The sequence below is a fragment of the Idiotropiscis lumnitzeri genome, chromosome 4, assembly GCF_059441095.1.
Source record: "Idiotropiscis lumnitzeri isolate Australia: NSW breed Sydney's pygmy pipehorse chromosome 4, RoL_Ilum_1.0, whole genome shotgun sequence".
In the NCBI taxonomy this organism is placed as follows: Eukaryota; Metazoa; Chordata; class Actinopteri; order Syngnathiformes; family Syngnathidae; genus Idiotropiscis; species Idiotropiscis lumnitzeri.
The window spans coordinates 27376501-27395131 of record NC_142394.1 but is presented as its reverse complement, the minus strand read 5'-3'; the positions used below and the strand labels follow the sequence as shown (position 1 = coordinate 27395131).

At 43.7% G+C, this 18631-nt stretch overlaps 3 protein-coding genes across 4 annotated transcripts; 2 read left to right on the top strand and 1 right to left on the bottom strand.

The window, feature by feature from the left end:
• Positions 1-270: 270 nt before the first annotated feature.
• On the bottom strand, positions 271-12270 carry LOC148338913 (uncharacterized). 2 transcript variants are annotated; one of them, XM_088294301.1, is made up of 16 exons: positions 10403-12270; positions 8427-8463; positions 7974-8014; positions 7847-7907; positions 7629-7779; positions 7419-7563; positions 6412-7341; positions 4320-4455; positions 3188-3404; positions 2982-3122; positions 2046-2083; positions 1765-1958; positions 1618-1646; positions 1289-1463; positions 863-957; positions 271-796 (listed from the first exon to the last, which is right to left on the bottom strand). In XM_088294301.1, exons 1-16 carry the CDS (start codon positions 10491-10493, stop codon positions 689-691), a joined length of 2589 nt encoding a protein of 862 aa, XP_088150427.1. In that variant the 5' UTR covers positions 10494-12270; the 3' UTR covers positions 271-688. The 2 variants fall into 2 exon arrangements, with proteins under 2 accessions (XP_088150427.1, XP_088150426.1); XM_088294300.1 differs by lacking the exons at positions 7847-7907; positions 7974-8014; positions 8427-8463; positions 10403-12270 and having other exon boundaries at positions 271-567; positions 652-796; positions 7419-7646.
• On the top strand, positions 11991-13710 carry tm4sf5 (transmembrane 4 L six family member 5). Its single transcript, XM_088294302.1, has 5 exons — positions 11991-12259; positions 12467-12547; positions 12653-12795; positions 12878-13070; positions 13156-13710. The coding sequence occupies exons 1-5, from the start codon at positions 12086-12088 to the stop codon at positions 13171-13173; spliced, it is 609 nt and encodes a 202-aa protein (XP_088150428.1). The 5' UTR covers positions 11991-12085; the 3' UTR covers positions 13174-13710.
• Positions 13711-15217: 1507 nt separating this feature from the next.
• On the top strand, positions 15218-17053 carry LOC148338911 (uncharacterized). Its single transcript, XM_088294303.1, is given in 2 exon segments — positions 15218-15254; positions 16102-17053. A coding segment is annotated over 1 exon segment (300 nt). The 5' UTR covers positions 15218-15254; positions 16102-16110; the 3' UTR covers positions 16411-17053.
• Positions 17054-18631: the final 1578 nt, after the last annotated feature.

Genomic DNA, 18631 nt, shown 5'->3' with positions numbered 1-18631 from the left:
TGCTCCGATTGGCCTGTTCTTTACATCGTTAGTATTTGAATTTTTTTTTCCATTCAGTACGCTGCTTTTTTTTTTTTGCATATTTTGATTTCTCGTTGCACTTAATTGTCTTTGCACTAAAAATAATTTTTGCTGTTGCAGTTTTTTTAATGCAAACAAAATAAAACATCTGATACTTTTACAGTAAATGGATAGTAAAGTCCAAATGGCGTTTACTATATATAACCTACATTTGGAGCTTTTTTTTTTTAAAAGATGAGTTGAACATAATTAGAAGAATGCAGCAAAGTTTTATTAGGATTTAAAAGTTGGAATGTTTGTTTTGATTACATTCACGTCACTTCACCGAACAAGCCTCTCATCGTTCTGTAAAAATACTTGGGAATTCTCAACTCCACTTATATTGTCGTTCAGGTGTCAACGTGCATTAATTAGACTGAGACACTTCACGGAAACATCCGATTGGTTAGTTACGTTAATAATCAAACGCGTTACGTCGAGGAAAGAAAAGATCTCGTACTTGAGCTTCAATGTCCTGTTCCATGTCGTCAAGACTCCAAAAGCGTCCTGTCGCAAGTATTGAGCAGCACGGAGGAAGTCGTGAGCGAGGCCCATGCCGATCTTGGTCGACGGAAATACTGTTGTCCTCACCTCCGCCACAAAACGTCCGTTCAGCGGATTGTGCTCGTCAAAGAAGCAAAATGTAGTTTTTGGGCACAATTCCACGCTTACTGCCGACCACTCCCGCAATCCACTCCTCATCCGCAGACTCCACCTGCGTGATGATGTCGCCGGGCTGGAAGAAGAGCCACAATATCAAGTCACAACATGTTGTTTTGATGACGTGTTTCCAGAAACTCACCTTCACTGTGAGTTCATCCCGGTGTTCGGCGGTGAAGGAAAATAAAGCTTTGGCCACGCCTCTCACTGCGACCTTCTGGCTTGGGATTGGCCGAGCTGGAAGCAGGAAGAAAGCAATTCGGTCAGTGGCTTGATAAACTTGGGAATTCATTGATCTGCAGAAGATCGCAATGTAACCAGGCCTTGAAGGAGCAAAGCATCCCCAAAGCGAAAAGTTTGATTGGGCGGAGCAGCTTTAACCAAAAACGCCAGTCTCGTCGCACTGAATGAACTAAATGTTGGTTGGCTGACTAGACCACATTTTATGAGCAAATTATGCAGAAATCAAATCTTAGGTCGAAAGATTTTTGTTTTTTGGTGTCATACACAGTATGAAATGACATAATAATACAATTTTGCACATTATTCTGTTTTGTGTGTGTCGCACCTGGGCAGGCCTGCGTGAAAGCTGCGGGATAAAGCCCCTCCCTCCCGTTCAGTCGGCCCCTCCTCCATTCAGAGTCCACGTGTTCCATCACTCGGATATACGCCCCCTTGTGGAAGGAGAGATCCTCTGCAGTCTGACCAGGGAAGTCAAAAAGCGCCACTGCCCACTCCTCCACCTGAGTTTCATTTAAATATATGGATAACTAAGACATTTGTTTTTCTGTGAAAATGTTTTCTATGTCAGTGATTCACAAACCCAAATTAACTTGCAATATTATGACATTAAGGTCAAAGTTTATCAAGAGGAAAAAAAAAACATTTTACACTCACTTCTGTTTCTTTTGAGGGGGTCGTTGCCACTGAGGAAAAACATAAAAATGCAATATTTAATTGTGCCATCGCAGAAGCAAAAACATAGAAACAAAAACACAAAAATAAATTAATTAATTAAAAAAAAAAAACAATGCCGGGCCTCACCAGGACTTTCTGCTGGGCAGCCCTCGATGGCTCGGGTGAAGCTAAGTGGGAAAAGTCCGACGCGCCCATGAATCTGGCCACGCCCCCACTGTTGGTCAACCACCTCCAGGAGGCTGATGGCGTCCCCCTGGGAGAAGGTGAGCTCGTCGTCCTCCGCTCCCACAAAGTCGAACAAGGCGACATAACGAGGGCCACTGCGCACACGCGTACACAACAAGGAAGCAAGTTTAGTTTGACAGACAAACAAACAAACAAACAAGACGGTATTTGACGTGTCCGACCTGACCGGAGGCGGCTCAGGATGTTTCTGCATGGCCGGCTGCACAGACGACACAGAATGTTAAGTGAGGAATGTTCACGCTAGAGAATTTTAAAAATCTCGCACATTTGAATACATATTAAAACATTTTTAAGTACTGTTACTAAAGTCCAAATTTAAAGTTGTGCGCTTTCGGTTTCATACCACATTACGGGGCAACAGCTAATTTCCGTGAGGCCCCGAGTGTCATTTTGTATTAAATGTTAGCATTAACTCATTCGCTGCCATTGACGGATATAGACGCCAAAAAGTACATTCTATTGGCAGTGAATGAGTTAAGATAGCTGACTATTGTTAGACAAAATTACATAACTTGATGACATGGTTTGGTTACAAATGTGGGTTTTTAAACGAGCAATGTTGAATTGTCTTGTTTTCTGAGCGAAAACAAAGCGACAATAACAGCTTGAAGCAAGCACGCTTGGCTTCTTTTTTGAAGAACTGTGCGAGCCACAGTGGGAACTTAAAGGAATTAGGGAGGGGTCAAGTTAAAAATTCTCTTCTTATTTGATTTTATCGTAGATATAGATAAACTGAGGGTGGGGAAGGAATGTATCCCCTACACTGTATAATTTTAAAATACATTTTTAATGAATTAATTTAGAATTAATTTCAAATGAAATAAAAAAATAAAAAAAGATGATAGGGGTAAAAAGAAAAGCTCCTCCCCTCCACACAAAACTGCATCACTTGAACATATTCAACAATACAATTAATTCAATGCTTTGGCGCCATCTTGTGGCATTTTACAGGAGCAGCATCTCGATGAGTCATTTCGCTAACAGCTGAGAATGAATTCCACAGGCGGCAATCGACATTTGTGAACAGCAAACCGGTGGAACTTGACTGAATTGAACATTGTCTGCATCCCCCCCACGTCAACAGAACCTCCTCATACCTGCAATGCGGGTTCTGGTCCTTGTGCTGGGGGCAGCACGTCCAGGTCCATGAGACTTTCCGACGTGCTGAAAAGCGGCGTGACGAGGGTGGGCGGAGACTCCGGCGGCAGGTCATCCAGAACGATGAGGACTTCCTGTTTCTGAGACACAAACGTTTGATAGCAACGTGCTTCAAAATCATATTTGTGACCTTTCGGTTTGTTACCGTGGGATAGAGCGGATGTCCGGGCTTGGGGCGAGGGGGAAGAGGCGGTCCTCGTTTGGATGCTTTGTGATTGGACGCTGTGAAGGAAGACGCCGTTTGCGGCTGGGGCTGGCTCGCCACTGCCGAAGAGATGATGGCGGGAGGCGGTGGACGGGCAGGGACGGATTTGATTGATGGAGGCCTTGGGGGGAGGGCCACGGGTTTCACACTTGAAGGCCTGAAGAGGAGAAAAGTTGTGCTAAGCGGCTTGGCTAACGTTTGCATGCATGTTGAGGTGAATTAATGACAGCCATTTTTGGAAAAAAAAAAAAAAAAGAAAAAACCAGAACATCACAATTTTAATATGCACTAATCTCATCCAAAAGAGAACCAATGCTGCCACCTGCTGGCCATAGTTATTTTTTTTTGTTTGTTTTTTGGATTTACCCAGTTGAAGATTAAATCAGAGTTGCCCAAGACTTTTCTCTGCCCATCACCATAAAAACGGCAAAAGATGTGGACTCGTCGTCAATGGCGTTCAAAGAGTTCATCAATCTTTAAGTTGAATGTACGAGCATAATTGTCTTCTTTATAAATGTGGACACACGTTAAAGAATTCAAGCTTTAACATTTTCTGACAAGTTACAGACCAAACAAGAAATCATAAACACATTTTTTTTTTTGCATTTGCAGCTCTGTCAATTTGAAACAATTGTCATTTTTTTCATGAAGGCATTGAAATAAAAAAAAAATCGGATTCATCCATTAATAAAAAATATTTACTGATTAAAAATCTCTTAAATTAATCGTTAGCTTCATGCGTTAATTTTGTTATTTCTAGTCATCTAATTAGCGTATGGGTTCTCAAACATTTTGGGGAGCAAAGCAATTGAAGGTTTTTATTTTTGAACAAATAAGAAATAAAATACTGCTCAGTGTTCGAAGACGTTCAAATGATCTTACAACGGTTGAAATTTTGGAAACTATACCGACTGTCATTTGCATTGACAATCGAGGAAAAACAGAAAAATTTTGAACACGCTGTAAAGCAAAACAATTTATAACTACGACTTACAGCGCCACCCACACTTTGAGAAGCGGTGATCGAAAGAGAGACAAAGAGAGAAAAACCGACACAAGTCGTCGCTCTTACCTCGGCGGTAGCGGCGGCTCACAGATACTGTCCGCCTTTTTCAGGCCAGGCGACGACGGTTTGACGAGGACGGGAGCGGGAGCGGGATTGAGCGCGGCAGATTTGGAGGGGACCGGATTCGGTTCAAAAGCGGAACCTGAAAAGATAACAGCAACATGCTTTGACATGGAAATTAAGTTGCAGTTGAGCACTTTCAGATAGCAAGCATGCGGTTTTATTTTGAAAATCATGAGCCGAACTGTTTTGTAAGTAGTAAAAAAGTAACCCCAAGAGTTGAAAAAAAAAAAAAAAAGAGAGAGATCTGTGTTTTAGGTTTTTAACTAGTTTATTTTATTTTATTTATCAAATTCAGATAATGTTTAAATTGTTTTTAAAGCAGGTTTTTTTTTTTTTTAGAAAATCTTTAGTTGATATTAGTTTTATGATTAGTTTTTTTTTTAAATGCATGGAGTTTTTGTTGAGTGCAAAATAAAAAAAAATAAAAAAATGTCACAGTGAGTGAAAATTCTCAAGTGACCGTCCTTCTTTATGTTCGTACAGCAATAGCCAAATAAATACATTTTTAATTATTAACTGCCAAACACAACGCAGAACATTTTTCCGAAATTAAAGTTACTTTCACAGTTCTATTTTTTTGTAAATGCATGTTTATTTATGTTATTTCATGAACAAAAAACGTTTTTTTCCCCCAATTGTCATTTTAATCAATTTAATTAATCATTTTCGTTAACTAGAATAACCTTTGGTCCACACAGAGAGGCTTCTTCTTCTTCTGCGCACACAATCGGCCAATGTCCAGGCTGAATCGGACGACCACAACTCTCTCACAGTGGCCGTGCAACGTTTGCATTCAGCCTCAAAAGATGCTTTGTGTTGCGGCGCACAGCTTACGTTACCCACAATGCAACTCGGGAGCTCAGGCACTTTAGCCGAGTTGCCAACACGCATTGTTGATTCCTCGGGTGAGGAAGACGAGACAACAACATAAAGCCCTGAGGGGGTATCGTCTTCCCGCCGGCATGGAAAGCAACAGGTTTTCTCGTTTCGTGTCATTTCCTGTCACGTTTTCTTTCAACGGGTGTGGTGCACTGAGGCGGCCAACAACAGAAGAGGAGGGCAAGCGAAGGCCACTGGTTCAAATGCGACCGACATCCTCACCCACCTGATTTCAAAATTGCTATTGTTCAATATGTGTTGAGTACACAGAGGATTTAAAAAAGTCTACACACCCTTGTTGAAAGGCAAACCTGGCCTTTCAACAAGGGTGTGTAGACTTTTGAAAACTTTTTGCGATAAATTAAAAAAAAAAAAAAAGACTAGGTTGGCTCACTGTGACCTATAACCTGGAATGCTCAATTGAGGGAAAAAAAAACGATTAAAGAGCGGCGCTAAAAATAAACTCCATAGAAAGTGTGCTTGCGCAAGCGAGCACGCCCACATCGCTGAGTTGTGTTCAGTCTTAGCCAATCACATTTAAAGTGTGGTGAACCTAAAATCAAGTTTAGCCGTGCCAGTGAGCTTTTCCTGACGCTTTTGTGCTAACACTGAGTCATAATTCCCTCCGCCGTGACTAAAGACGCCGATTCCAACTTAAGAGAAATGACCCAGAAAGTCGATGCTGCCGCCAACGTGATTGACTGCAAGGTTTGTTCTTTTGGCGACGAGCAGCGTTACGCTTGCGTCATGTTGGAATTTTCTTTTCAAGCTGGCGTTCATTAGCATGGAAAACATTTTCCCACGTGCTTTGGAGAATTTGTCACGGGCGATGGAACAAGGAGTTGAACCATTTAGTACGTCACATTAATGGTGGAATTTTATTTTTATTTATTTTTTTTTTAAATCATGTCCTGGTCGTATTTCTGGTGTATAACAAAAAACGGGGTGTGGATTTTTTTTTTTTAGGTCTTTTGTCCTGAGGTGATCGGAAATCGGGCCTGAACTTTTAATTATTTGTAATTATCAGCAGTTCTGTAAAAAATGTCACGGCCCACCCTCAATAGTTTGCATTACAGAGAGACATAACAGTAACTAAATTGTAATAAGCAAAAAAAAAAACAGTCGACTGTATATTTACGAGTAGAACAAGACTTACCTGTCAGGTTAGCAATATCCTGACTTTGCGTTTGTGGCCCCCTGCTGTCCTCTGCGGAAGGTCTTGGGGGGCGTGCTGGGGCCATGTGTACCTTTTCGTGGGGTGCGGCCCCCACACTTGACCGCGGGGCGATTGGTGGTCGAGATGGAGATTTAGTCGGGGGAGGAGTCTCACTGAGGGAGGGGGAAGATTTCGCCGGGGTTTGCCTGGGGGCTGGGACAGGCGCAGTGCAAGGCGAGGTGGTGGGCGCGTGAGTCGGAAGGGGCTCGGCGATTGGCGGTGCTTTGGGGTTCGGGATCTCAAGGGGGGGTTCGGTGGGGTCCACGGTGGATGCTTTGGGGAGGTTTTTGGGTTTAGGGGCAACGGCGGGAGGAGGCACTTTGGCGGGTTGCGCTCGGAGAGGAGGGCGCGGCCGGGGGTCGGGTTTCTTGGCGACCACCTCCTCGTTTCCGTCGAGCGCCACCTGCTGCTGTTCAAACGCCTGGATTCTCGCCCTCAGGGCCGCCATGTCGTCGTGGTCGTCGTCCTCCTCCTCCGATTGGCTGAGGCCGCTGTCGTCACCGCGCTGCTCCGGAAGACCCCAGTCGTCGGAGCTGAAGGCGTCCAGGAGCTCTTGAAGGTATTTCCCTTTACTCGCGTCCAGTTTGCTGATGTCACAGCGAGCGCGGGCGGCGAGCGTGGCCAAGCCGTCCTCTCGCAGTTTCACCAAAGTCTGAACCTTGACCTCGTTGCTGACCGGGGTCAGAGTGGGCCGGGATCGGGATCGGGGGAGGGGCTTGGGGCGCTCGGCCTGGTCGGGAGGTCGCGCGGCACCGGGGAGCTGCTCCGATTGGCCGTTTTCCGAAGCTGGGGTCGAAGCGGAGACGATTTCGGAATTGGCTCGAGACGGAGTGGCGGGGATCGGCGGGCGCTGCGGTTTGACTTGTTTCGCTGGACACCGAAAACGTTCAGATTAGCGTTTTTTTGTGTTCAAGTTGCGCCTCCAAACGAATGAGGCGTCTTCTCACCTGCAGAGGATCCGGTGTCTGTCTGAGTGGCGATGGTCGTTCGAAAAGCTGGATGAGACGACGCTAACGAAGATGACGGCGATGAAGACGTGTGCACAGCCAGCTCCTGCGTCTTCTCCCTGATCACCTCATCATACGACGGCGGCTGCGGGTGGGAAAGGCGATCAAAGTTCCCCGTGGCGCAGCACGGCATCATGGGAGAGGCGTTACCTGTATGGACGGCGGGATGGTGGGCCCCCAGATTTGAGCAGCCGGTGGAGGAGGGGGCGGGAATGCGCCAGGCGTTCCGGCTAACCACGACGGGGAGGGGAGCGGTTCGGCCGACAGGATGGTGATCTCCGGTCGCCTGGCAACGGGAACCCTGAACAGGAAGTCAACGGGAGGAATGAAAGGCGATGATGACGCTAAAGACGAACGTGTCGCCTTACCTGCCGTCTCCGTTACGGTTTCTGTCCCGCGGGGGGTCAGACAAACTGGACCTGCTAGTGGCTGACGGACAAAAAGTATTGGGACACACTTGGAAAAATCCAATCCGAGGCACTTTTGTGTACTCACTTCTTTTGATGGCCGCTCTGAGGGACCAAAGTGGACCTTGGCTGCGCAGACAGAAAGATGGAAAAACAACATTTAGCTCAGCACTTAAACGGATTTTCAAGATGTTTTAGAATGTCTGAATGAAGACTGAGATTTTCTTTGTTGCTAGGCAGATTAGCAAAGGACAGCAACTCAACACACACACACACTCAACAAAACCACTTTGAGGTTTGCCCCATAAACAAACGCTGACAGTGCTGACACTGCCCCCGGCTGGTTGCCATGCCAACAGACCAACAGCCTAAATACTTTCAAGAGTGTGTCAGAGGAAAAGTAGGGGGGGGGCTGGTGGGGGTTGCAGACACAGCAGAGTGGGGATGGACTCCAAGCACAAAACGTTTGGAGAGGCCAAAAGGGTCGATGAACAGATTGGGTTACACACAAAAACGAAGAGAGGGAAAAAGTGTTCACAACCTGAGACGATTTTCTGGCTTCCTCCTGCCCGGACGACCTGCGGGGGCACAAAAAAAAACGACACAGAGGTTACGGCAGGAAACTTCAACGTGTCATCGGCTGTCAATCATCCTCACAAATCGGTACATTTTCCCCCAAATCCTCTTTTTCGACGGCGCGTCTTCCGCTCACGCCGCTCTCCTCCCTGCTCTGGACTCCCGACTCTCCCGACTCGCTCCTCTCCAGGAAGTCACTGCGATTGGCTGCGGGAACTTCTGCTGGAGTCATGGCGCTCCTCTTTACACTTCCAGATGTTTGCAATACCCGCCCCCAAGATTCTTCTCTTGTTCACTGCTTTCACGAGAGAGTCCAAAGATAGTTTCTTTGATTGTGACCTGATAGTGGAGGTTTTAAGAGATGGATTAGGTCCAAGCCAAAGGCCCCCCGCCCCAAAAAATGGCCAGCCCACCACTTCATGGACATAAAGATTTCCGAGGGGGAAACACCTGCTCAGCGAATAGCAGGATTACACCTTTTAAAAAAAGAAGAAAAAAAAACTGACAATTATCTGAAGTTTTCTGACACTCCTCCTATTATTTGTTTAGTTAGTTTGTTTATTTAGCAGAATTTAAAAAGAGGGCAAGGAGGAAATGGCGCCGAAAGGGCTTGCTCGAGATTCCATTTTAAAATGAAAATTCCGAGGCGTACGGTCAAAGTTAAAAAAAACGAAATAAAATATAATGCGTACAAAGCAGACATGATAACAAATTGAGATTTCATTACAATGACAATGAAGAAGAAAAAATGACCTCCTCTAATGTAGATTTTCAGTGACTTTTTTAAAGGATGAGAGGTAGGATATGGATCTCAAAGATATATCCAAGTCTTCCCAAAGTTTGTGAATGTCAGATTTTACTGATGACAAGCGGTCCAGCAAAAGGGGAAATGAAAATTGTGACCATGCCTCGTTGGATACAAATTAAAGGAAAAAAAAGGAATAGGGAAATATTTCTTACTGTTTATGCATAAATAGGCAATAATAGAAGTTATTGATCTCATGAAAAAGTATTGTTAAATATAAAAAAAAGGTGAAGATGAATCTCAATTGTTCTTATTCTGGTAACTATGGTCAGATAAATTGCACGCAAAATAATGTGACAGTAATTCATGAATAGAGATTAAAAAACAAACTATGATACAATATTCAATAACCAGAGTAGAGCAGATAGATATTTTTTTTCTTCTTAAGGAAAAACAAAAGGTGTATTTTTCAGAATAAAGCGCAAATCATCTTCGAACATGGGTCGCTTATGTAGAAATAAAATCTTTTAACTTTGACCTTAATATACAAGGAACTTTATTTTTGTCAACACACATTTCTTCATGACATGGCATGAAACACGACACTTGAGGTTCCTCGTTGACTCAGTAAATTCAAAGACTCGTGAAAATAAAAACAAAAGATCAACGATAACAAGAGAAAGGAATGCTTATTCACGACTCAAATGAGTGCAAAACATACAAACGGATGCAAGACAAATTTTTAAAAAAAATGAAAAGTGCAAGAATTGCACACGATATCTGCAATGTCTCTGAAGTTTGTATATTAAAAAAAAATACAACTAGCAGGGATGACGAGTATCGGTGTTTCGCGTCTGTTCCAGCAACTTCCGGGATAACGTGCTATTGCGACTTTCTCCCGGGAAAATAATCGAGGAAAATTAAGATTTATCATCCTGACAAAGACATTAACTTACTTGTCAATAGCACAACTATAAAAAATAAAAAATAAATGTTACTTTATGATAACGATGTCCCGAGAACGCAAACAACTTTTGTTGAGTTTTATGAGGGGGAGGGGGTACTTGGAAACATTTCACCCTGGATTCAATACATTTTATTTAGAACCCCCGAAGTAAACAAAGGTAAACGCACAACATCGTGACTCAAATTGTTCCCGTGTTTGTGTCCCGTTGTTGTTGTTTTTTTTTTTTTACCTTCGCTGCCGTTGGACTGCCGTCGGACCACTTGTTCCCCGGGATCCCTCCTCATACTCTCCTCGTCTTCCTCGGGCCGAGCCTCGGCCATGTCTGCCCGACTTTCGGCCTCTCTTTCCCCAGGCAGCGGCGCGGTGACTCGGCTGTGTTATTGTCGTTCAACAAAACACGGCGACGAGTTCGTGCATAGCTCCAGGCGCCGACAACCATAGATACGAACCTAAGTGGTTAAATAGGACACGCCCCTTTGTAGCTGCCAGCCTGCAAGCGACGCTAAGCTAGGAGGGGCAAACTCGTCAGTGCATTCCATGTGCGTGTAAGGCATGAGAACGCGAAAGAAAAAGGATGCCGGAACACTGTGCCGCATACGTTTGTGCAATTACCCCAAATTACAAGGACCTGGGAATAATTTTTCGCAAGTTAAATGAAAACAGCATTTTTTTCATGTTATGCGTAGATAGCACGCATTTGGGCATTGATAAAAAAAAAGAGAGATGATTTCATGACAAATTGGTTGATTAAAAAGGACGTTAAGACTTAATATCTATGTGCATGCATTGCCTTTAATGCAAACTTTGCCCCTGCCAACATGGCCGTCACATAAGCACGTTGGTTAGCCAGTGTTCAGCAGTGTACAGGCATATCACTTCATTTTTCCCTCGCCAACATTTTTATTATTTTGTATATTTATATTTTCATATATGAGTGGTCAACTTTAAACCTCAATTTTACTTCTGAAGATTTTCGCCACGGGGACTAGCAAAAAACGGGAACACGCAAATGGCCCGGAAACCGAATTCAAACGGGCCTGTCTGATCATGCTGACTCTTGTTGCCAGAAAGATAATGAGAACACATTTCTTGTATCATGGTAAAACAGAAAGCCAAGTTATTATCACAAATCATCTGGGAATATGTAACTTTAGAGACTGACTCTAAACACACTCCTAACAAATTACTTGAAGAACGACATTAATCCTGGATGGATGAAACAAAAAATGCATCCATTCCAATGTTCAACAGTGATCTGCTGTGATGAATGAAAAAAAACAAAACATTTTTATTAGCAAAATCTTTCATATTAAAAATAATACTGACCATTATTGAAACCAAATTTGTGAAATGCTGCAAAAGAATAGATCAATTCATTCTATCGGCTTTTTTTGTCCATGGATGTTTGACATTTATGATCATTTTATTAACTGATTAATGTGTCACTTAATTAATCTGCTCCTGAAAAATATTCCAAACACAACAAAGGACCCTTGGTATTTATCTAAGAGCTGAATCGACATCACGAGATAACACGAGGGGTCTGTACTTGAGATTGCAACGGCCCGAATGGTAACTTCGGAGGGAGTGTGCCATGTAAACACCAGTGAGCCTTTCACCTCCGCCCCCCCACAAGTCACCAGTCGACAGGCCGTGCCGAAATAATCCAAGCAGATAATAAACACGATCAAGTCATCTCGAATAATGGCGAGAAGCTACCGGGTGCTAATCAATGTCCACCTGCAGCCTATCAGAGGTGGAAATCAAAAGCGCACATCCACCCTTGGTGGCCTTTGTTCCCTGTCTTGCTTCCGCTTTGACGTGTTTGAGTTTCAGCGAGTGACGCACTCACTTTGCTCGCCTCGTTGGCCGCTCGAGCTTGTGGCAGCAAAGGCTCGGAAAGCAAGGCAGGATGTGTTGTACGGGGAAATGCGCCCGCCTGGTGGGCTTGCTCCTGCTTCCTTCGGCCTTCGTCTGCATGATCGCCAACCTGCTGCTCTTCTTCCCCGACGGCAAAAGTCTGGAAAATGATCAGATCTCCCTGCAGGTGTGGCTGATGGGTGGTCTCATCGGAGGAGGACTCTTTGTGAGTAACTCGACAAAGGCGACCGTTATTTGGGGGATTCCGTCGGCAGGAAACTGTTTTGTAGAATGATGACTGATTTGACACTGAAAGGTGTTAATATTCTTGTGTCGTCAAGCGCTGCTCGAGGCCTCATCATAGCTTCGTTAGAACCCTTTTGAGGCGCAGGTGTCTTTTTTTTTTTTTTGAGGCCCGATTTTCTGTTTTCAGATGCTGTGCCCGAGCTGCTCCGCTATCAGGGCCGGGGGCAAGGGTTGCTGCGGAAAGGGTTGCTGCGGCAACCGCTGCCGGGTGAGTGCTTGAGATTACAGCGCCATTAGATAACGAGCGAAAGCAAACATAGGCGGGGGAGGTGTGGGCACCAGATAACATCCGGGTTGATTTCGCCACCGCCAGATGTTGAACTCGGTGTTCTCGTCGGCTTTCGGTCTGGTGGGCGCCATCTACTGCTGCAGCGTGGCCTCGGCCGGCTTGGCCATCGGGCCAAAGTGTCAAGTGGAGGGAGACGTTTGGACGTATCCCTTCGAGGAGCTTGGAACGTGAGTATCCACAGATGAAATGTCGAAATGGCATTGGGAGGGAAAGGCGAAAGCTAACATCGAAACGGACTCGTCCTTCCAGCGGCAATGAGAGCTACCTGGTCAACCAGAACTTGTGGGACGTGTGCCTGTACCCCAAGAATGCGGTGATGTGGCACGTGGTTCTCTTCTCCATCCTGCTGGCGATGAGCGTGCTGCAACTGGCGCTGTGCGGCGTTCAGGTGGTCAACGGCTGCCTCGGCTGCATTTGCGGGGACTGTCGCGAAAGCAAGGAGGTAGGCGTCCCATCGGGACTCTGAACTTTACGCCAAACATCTGATAGATATTCCCATGCAAGCTAACTCTTGTTTTCCATCACAGGATGAAAGCGGGTTGTGAAATCGGCGGCAACAGAATTCTGCCAATTTAAGCGGTTTGGGATGTCCTTCGCCACAGCTCTTTTTGCAGGAGTGATACTTTGACTCCATTTTGTGTATATTTTTTAGCAATGTGACAACTAGACGCCATCAAGGCTGAAATTAGATTCCGACGGTCTGATAACCAGGAGCAAAAACATTACGTTTTAAAATAACATCTTTTGAAAATATTTGTGTAACCAAAAATACTCTCATTGAACATAATCTGCTTAATTTATAAAATATAACATTTGGTACCAAAGAAACATGTACAATATTACGTTTAAATAAAATTTTAAAAAAAGAACATTCTATTCTGGAGAGCTATTTTTAGAATCGACCTGTGGACACTCAACTCAAACAACTCAAACAAACACCAATGTGATGAAATCATGCCGTAAACATTTCTCGATTTGAAATTCCCTCCAATAAAAATGTTTTCGTCTGTTTTTACAAAAATAAGTGTTGAATGGCTTTGCTGGAAAATGTTTGGGATATTAAACATTGACTATTGACACTTTTTTAGCACTTTTTGTTTAGTTTTTCCTCTGTTCGTGCAGAATTTAAAGATGAAGTTGTCTTTATACATTTGGAATGCAGTTTTAGCGTTTGTGTTGAAAGAGGAAAACAACCGCGTCTGTTCATCATCTCGTTCTTGACAATTGTATTACAGCACCACCCAGTGGTCGAGTAATGCAACAGCAGTGTTAATTGCAAACTTTGATTGCGCAGTCGTTTTTTTTTTTTTACAAGACCGCAGAGTGACCCAAAATCTCAAATTTGCGCGGGAAGCTCAGTGAAATCCGCATTCAAGCACTTCATGGTTTTCTTTTTCACACTTTTGCACTGGAGGCCACGGAATGCAATGTTAAAAGTGTAAAACGAACGAATGACAGTTGTCCAATGCAATATGTGCAAAACATTCAAACATGATGAATCATCGCGAGCTCACAGCCAGACACGTCTCGTATGTGATTATACGTCTTCTTCCACATCTAATAGGATTGTTGTTGTTCAGACGGGGTCAAAGGTTCGCGTTGCGACGAGGATGAGGAGGAGGCGCAGGTTAAGCCTTTAAGCTTTTGTTGCTTGCTGGCTATTGTGAGCTTTGTAACCTTCAAGTGTAAATATAGAATATAAAAAAAGGACAAGTGACATCCTTGCTGGCTCGGGAACGAACGCGCGGGCTAAAGTACAAGAATGATGTAACGAGTTGGCGAGGCCTCTTGGCGGCTCGCCTCCGCGCGCTTGTTTTCCCCAAGCAGGAATCAGCCGGATATTCTCGACGTACACTCGGCTTTTTTCATTTCTAACCAGATAGTTGCACTTTACCTGCTTTTTGTACTTATTAACCAACATTTGGAAGCATGTAGTCAATGTGTTATCGTTGTTTTGGCCAAGACAGGAAGTGTCAAGTCAAGTGCTAACTCATGAAGGGTACACAAAGGCCACTTTCATTCTTTCATTATTAACATAGTGCACATGCTGAAAATTTTCATTTGCTATCAACATTACTAAGTTGAGAAGCCACAGCAACCTTTTAGTAAACAAAACCTCTAAAGCCAGTTTCATTGACAAAAAAAAAGAAAAAAAGTCTTCTGACAGCCACAGCAAGTCTACCATTTTGATGTGAAGAGGCAAAAAAAATGAAGAACTATTTGATGTGTTGGTTATAAAGACCAGATCCGCTTTTAGCAGCCATCCTTCCGATTTGATGGACGGCCCTCGTGACGTCATCAATGTTGATTACGATACTTTGCTAACATGTCATTATTATTAATTTGTTTGGGAAACATTCACAATTGATTGGACTTAAACGTTCTATAAGAATGCTGTAACTAACGATTGCTTTAGAAAGGATTGAGCTAAGTAGTGGACGAAGCTCATTGACGACGTGATGAAAGCAAAAGCTTGAAGGGCAGACAGAAGAAGAGCGCGAAGGGGGGTGGCGGGGGGCGTGTCCTACAGAGCGGAGTGAGTGAGCTATTTAAAGTTCACTCTGGGAGTGAAGAGAGCTTTCCATCGCACCTCATCCAGCTCCCTCGACAGCTTGCTCGGAGTCAGGTGAGTTCTTTGGATCGCTTTGCAAAACAAATCATTTCAGATGCGCGCGAGTTTGTTTCTCGGAAATGATTGAGAGAACGCAGCTTACCGGAGACTTGAGGAAGACTTTCTTTGCATGCGGGTCACCAAAACATTCGATCGGACGCATGACATCGCTCTCATCCACGCACACGCGCACGCGCGCTCCCAGGCAAAGAGAGGACGTCCGAGGCTCGGTTGTCATCTGCAAGAAAGTCAGTGTCAGTGTCTGAAACGTGTTTTTGAGGGAAAACAGACAAATGATCATGTCGCAATCGTTTCACCTGACCCACTTCCCAGCAACGTTTGCTGAAGCCCCCCCCACACACACACTTGGCCTTTGGCTGTTTCTGCAATTTGACCTAATTTCCTCATCTGAATTTGAAGTCGCACATTCTTTAGGTTGACATCTCACAATTTTGAGAATAATAACACAACAATCCGGTTCCTTGGCCAATTTCTTTTTGAATTGAAGTTAAAGTCGAATATGACATTAATGATGGCCCAAAAAAAAAAAAACGAAAAACGGTTTGTGATCAAAACGATATGAGATACAGATGAGATGTCATGAGTGATTGGGCAAATTATTAGGATTTCTCCGTGTAGGTGACGGCAAAAGAATGTCAGTTAAAACGATTCTGTGACGTAAATGAAACAACCCAGAAAACGAAGGCCGAGCAGCTCACCTGGCCGGCAACGTCTTGCGTCGACTTTTGTGTCGATTGCAACTGAAAGTCGAATGGAAATTTGTGGAATATTTCTTTTTAGCGTAGCATTTTCTGACTGGTCCAAATGAACTTACCGAGCACGTGGTCTCTTTTTTGTGCAGTTTTGCATCATGGGCGTGAAGATGCTGCAGTGCTTCCCCTTTTACAGACACTGCAAAGAGCGTTGCAAAAGCAAAGGCTTCCCCTCAGCGGCAGGTGAGACGCGCAACTGACGACCGAATGGCAACTTTTGGCTAAACTAGACTTTGCTGTCATCCAAAGAGGAGAGGAACCTCCGCGAGGCCTCCGGCACATCGTGGGGCTGCGACGGCCTCGCCCGGGGATCGCACGTCTATTTCTCCTCCAAAGCCAGGATGTCTTTTCGACACCAGCTGGACAGCAACGTCAACGCGGTGAATGCCACCGACTGAGCGAGCGAGCGAGCGAGACAGTCGGACGGCAACGCCGATGGACGCTTCGCCACGTCTGTGGGCTGAGCGCTGCGATGGTGCCTGTGAACTCTTTACACTTAGACAACAAGCAGCAAAGTTTGGCAGACACTGAACGATTCTTGCAAAAAGAGGCTTCAAGCTAGTTCATGCCACTCCCAGCTGAAGTTTAGTCGAAATCTAAACAAAAAAAACAACGAGGAGAGAATTACACTTTGGGGTTTGAATGCAACCACATAACTTTGCTTTTATGCAAAGCGTCATTGACGTGCTAACGATAAGCGTTGTTAGTTGCGGGTTTAGAAGCAACACACGTAGACATAATTAATAATAATCACAGTCGTGTATTATTTATCTTTTATGAAAAATAAGCTAATGATGACGAATTAGCATCTTCTTCGCTTGTTTGCATGGCTAAAATACAGTACTGCCCTCTGGTGGTCATGGCAGGCACACCAGAAGGAGCAGCGTACTAAATTGGGTCGCAGCATTAAATTTGTTGCATTATTTACATTCTATTTAATCATGTCATCATTCTACATTTTTACAAAGTGCAATTGCTAGTTTTCCACATTAAAAAATCGCAAATGTTGCATTTTTTGCCTTTTTAATGTCTTACTACGCAGTGTTTTAAAATTTTTTTTTAGACCTCACTATACTTCACTGCACATTGTAAACAAATATTTAAACACCGTATTATACATTTTTCCTCAACACTTTCTCATACATGACCCCCTTTTTAAACACCTTGCTTTGAAAGTTCTTCTAATAATGCCATACAATATATGGGTTTATTTTTTTTAAGCCTTTCCTGCCTAACAACGAAGGTCAACAATCGTCCCGTCCAATAAGAATGGATGGCAATGCACCTACATAGACATAAAAAAAAAGTGCCACAGAGAAACGAAAGCGTCTAAATATAAATAACAATATTAATTATAATAATTATTAATATTAATAAGTATAATAACAATTATTATTATCAATAATAGTATCATATTATTAGTAATAATAATAATAAAAAAGAATATTAATAACAATATAAATAAATAATAATAATTATTAATAATAATAATAATACTAACAGTTTAGGGTCAAGCCATTGACTGGGGTTCAAAATGTGCCGCGACCCTCAGAAACGGAAAGCATGGAGTCGTCATAGCCAAGCCCATCTTGCAATGTTGGCTTTTATTATGTTGACATTCGGAAAGCTTGGGTGGATCTTTGACGTATGTGGAATATCTTTTGCTTCAAATATTTGCATTCATGCTCTAACAAACTACTCAAACATGATGACATCATTATACAAAGCTGATGAGATGCGTTCCGGAGGCCGGGCGTGTCGTCGGTGTTTGTTGGGAACAAATGTGTCAAGCGTAAAACAACATTTGCGTTTACATTTGGATGAGCGATGTGATGCGATGCGATGCGATGACCCCACTGCCCCAAATGAAACATCGGCAGTGGGCGTGACCTCCTTATTAGAATGTCTGAGAGTCGTCAAAGGTTTGCGCTTCAAGACATTTCCTGCACAGGAGAAGCAAAGGGCCGCGACGCTCGTTCACGACGGCAAATTGTTGAGAAGGCAACAAACGGGATTTTAGCACTCCTGCTTCCACCCGCAACAAATGTCTTTTCCTCCCATTTTTACACACAGCTCAACATTTGAACAACACACTGAGAGGTGTTATTTTGCCAAGTTTAGGAACTCTCCATCGTGGATTTGAAGAGAACAAGCCTTAACTTGTTTGAAACATTGCGTGGGAATTAATGTCATTAAAGCAAGAATTTACAATGTTGAAGGTTTGCTCCCAACTGGGTGAAATGAATCGGAGCATCGTTCGTGACTAAAATAGCAAAAATGTCATTCGAGTACCGCTGAATATCGACACGATTCCTCGAGCGATTGCTTCGCGCTATTGAGCGGACGCCGCCGACATGCAAAGTGCATTCCGACGTCACATGCAGAGAGGATTTCGAGACTCGAGTGTGAAGCGGGCGGGCTGCCTCTAGTGCGATGCAAAAAAATCATGAATGAAATGTTTCTTACATTTAGTTTAGTCGTATTTAACGCGCAAGTACAAGATATTTGTATTTGCTTCAGACATTTGCTGAGAAACAATTTGTGCGCAATATGTTTCACTGGAATTCCATCTAAAACAAATTTTGAAATAATTTTTAATCAGAGATGCAAGCTTTTCTT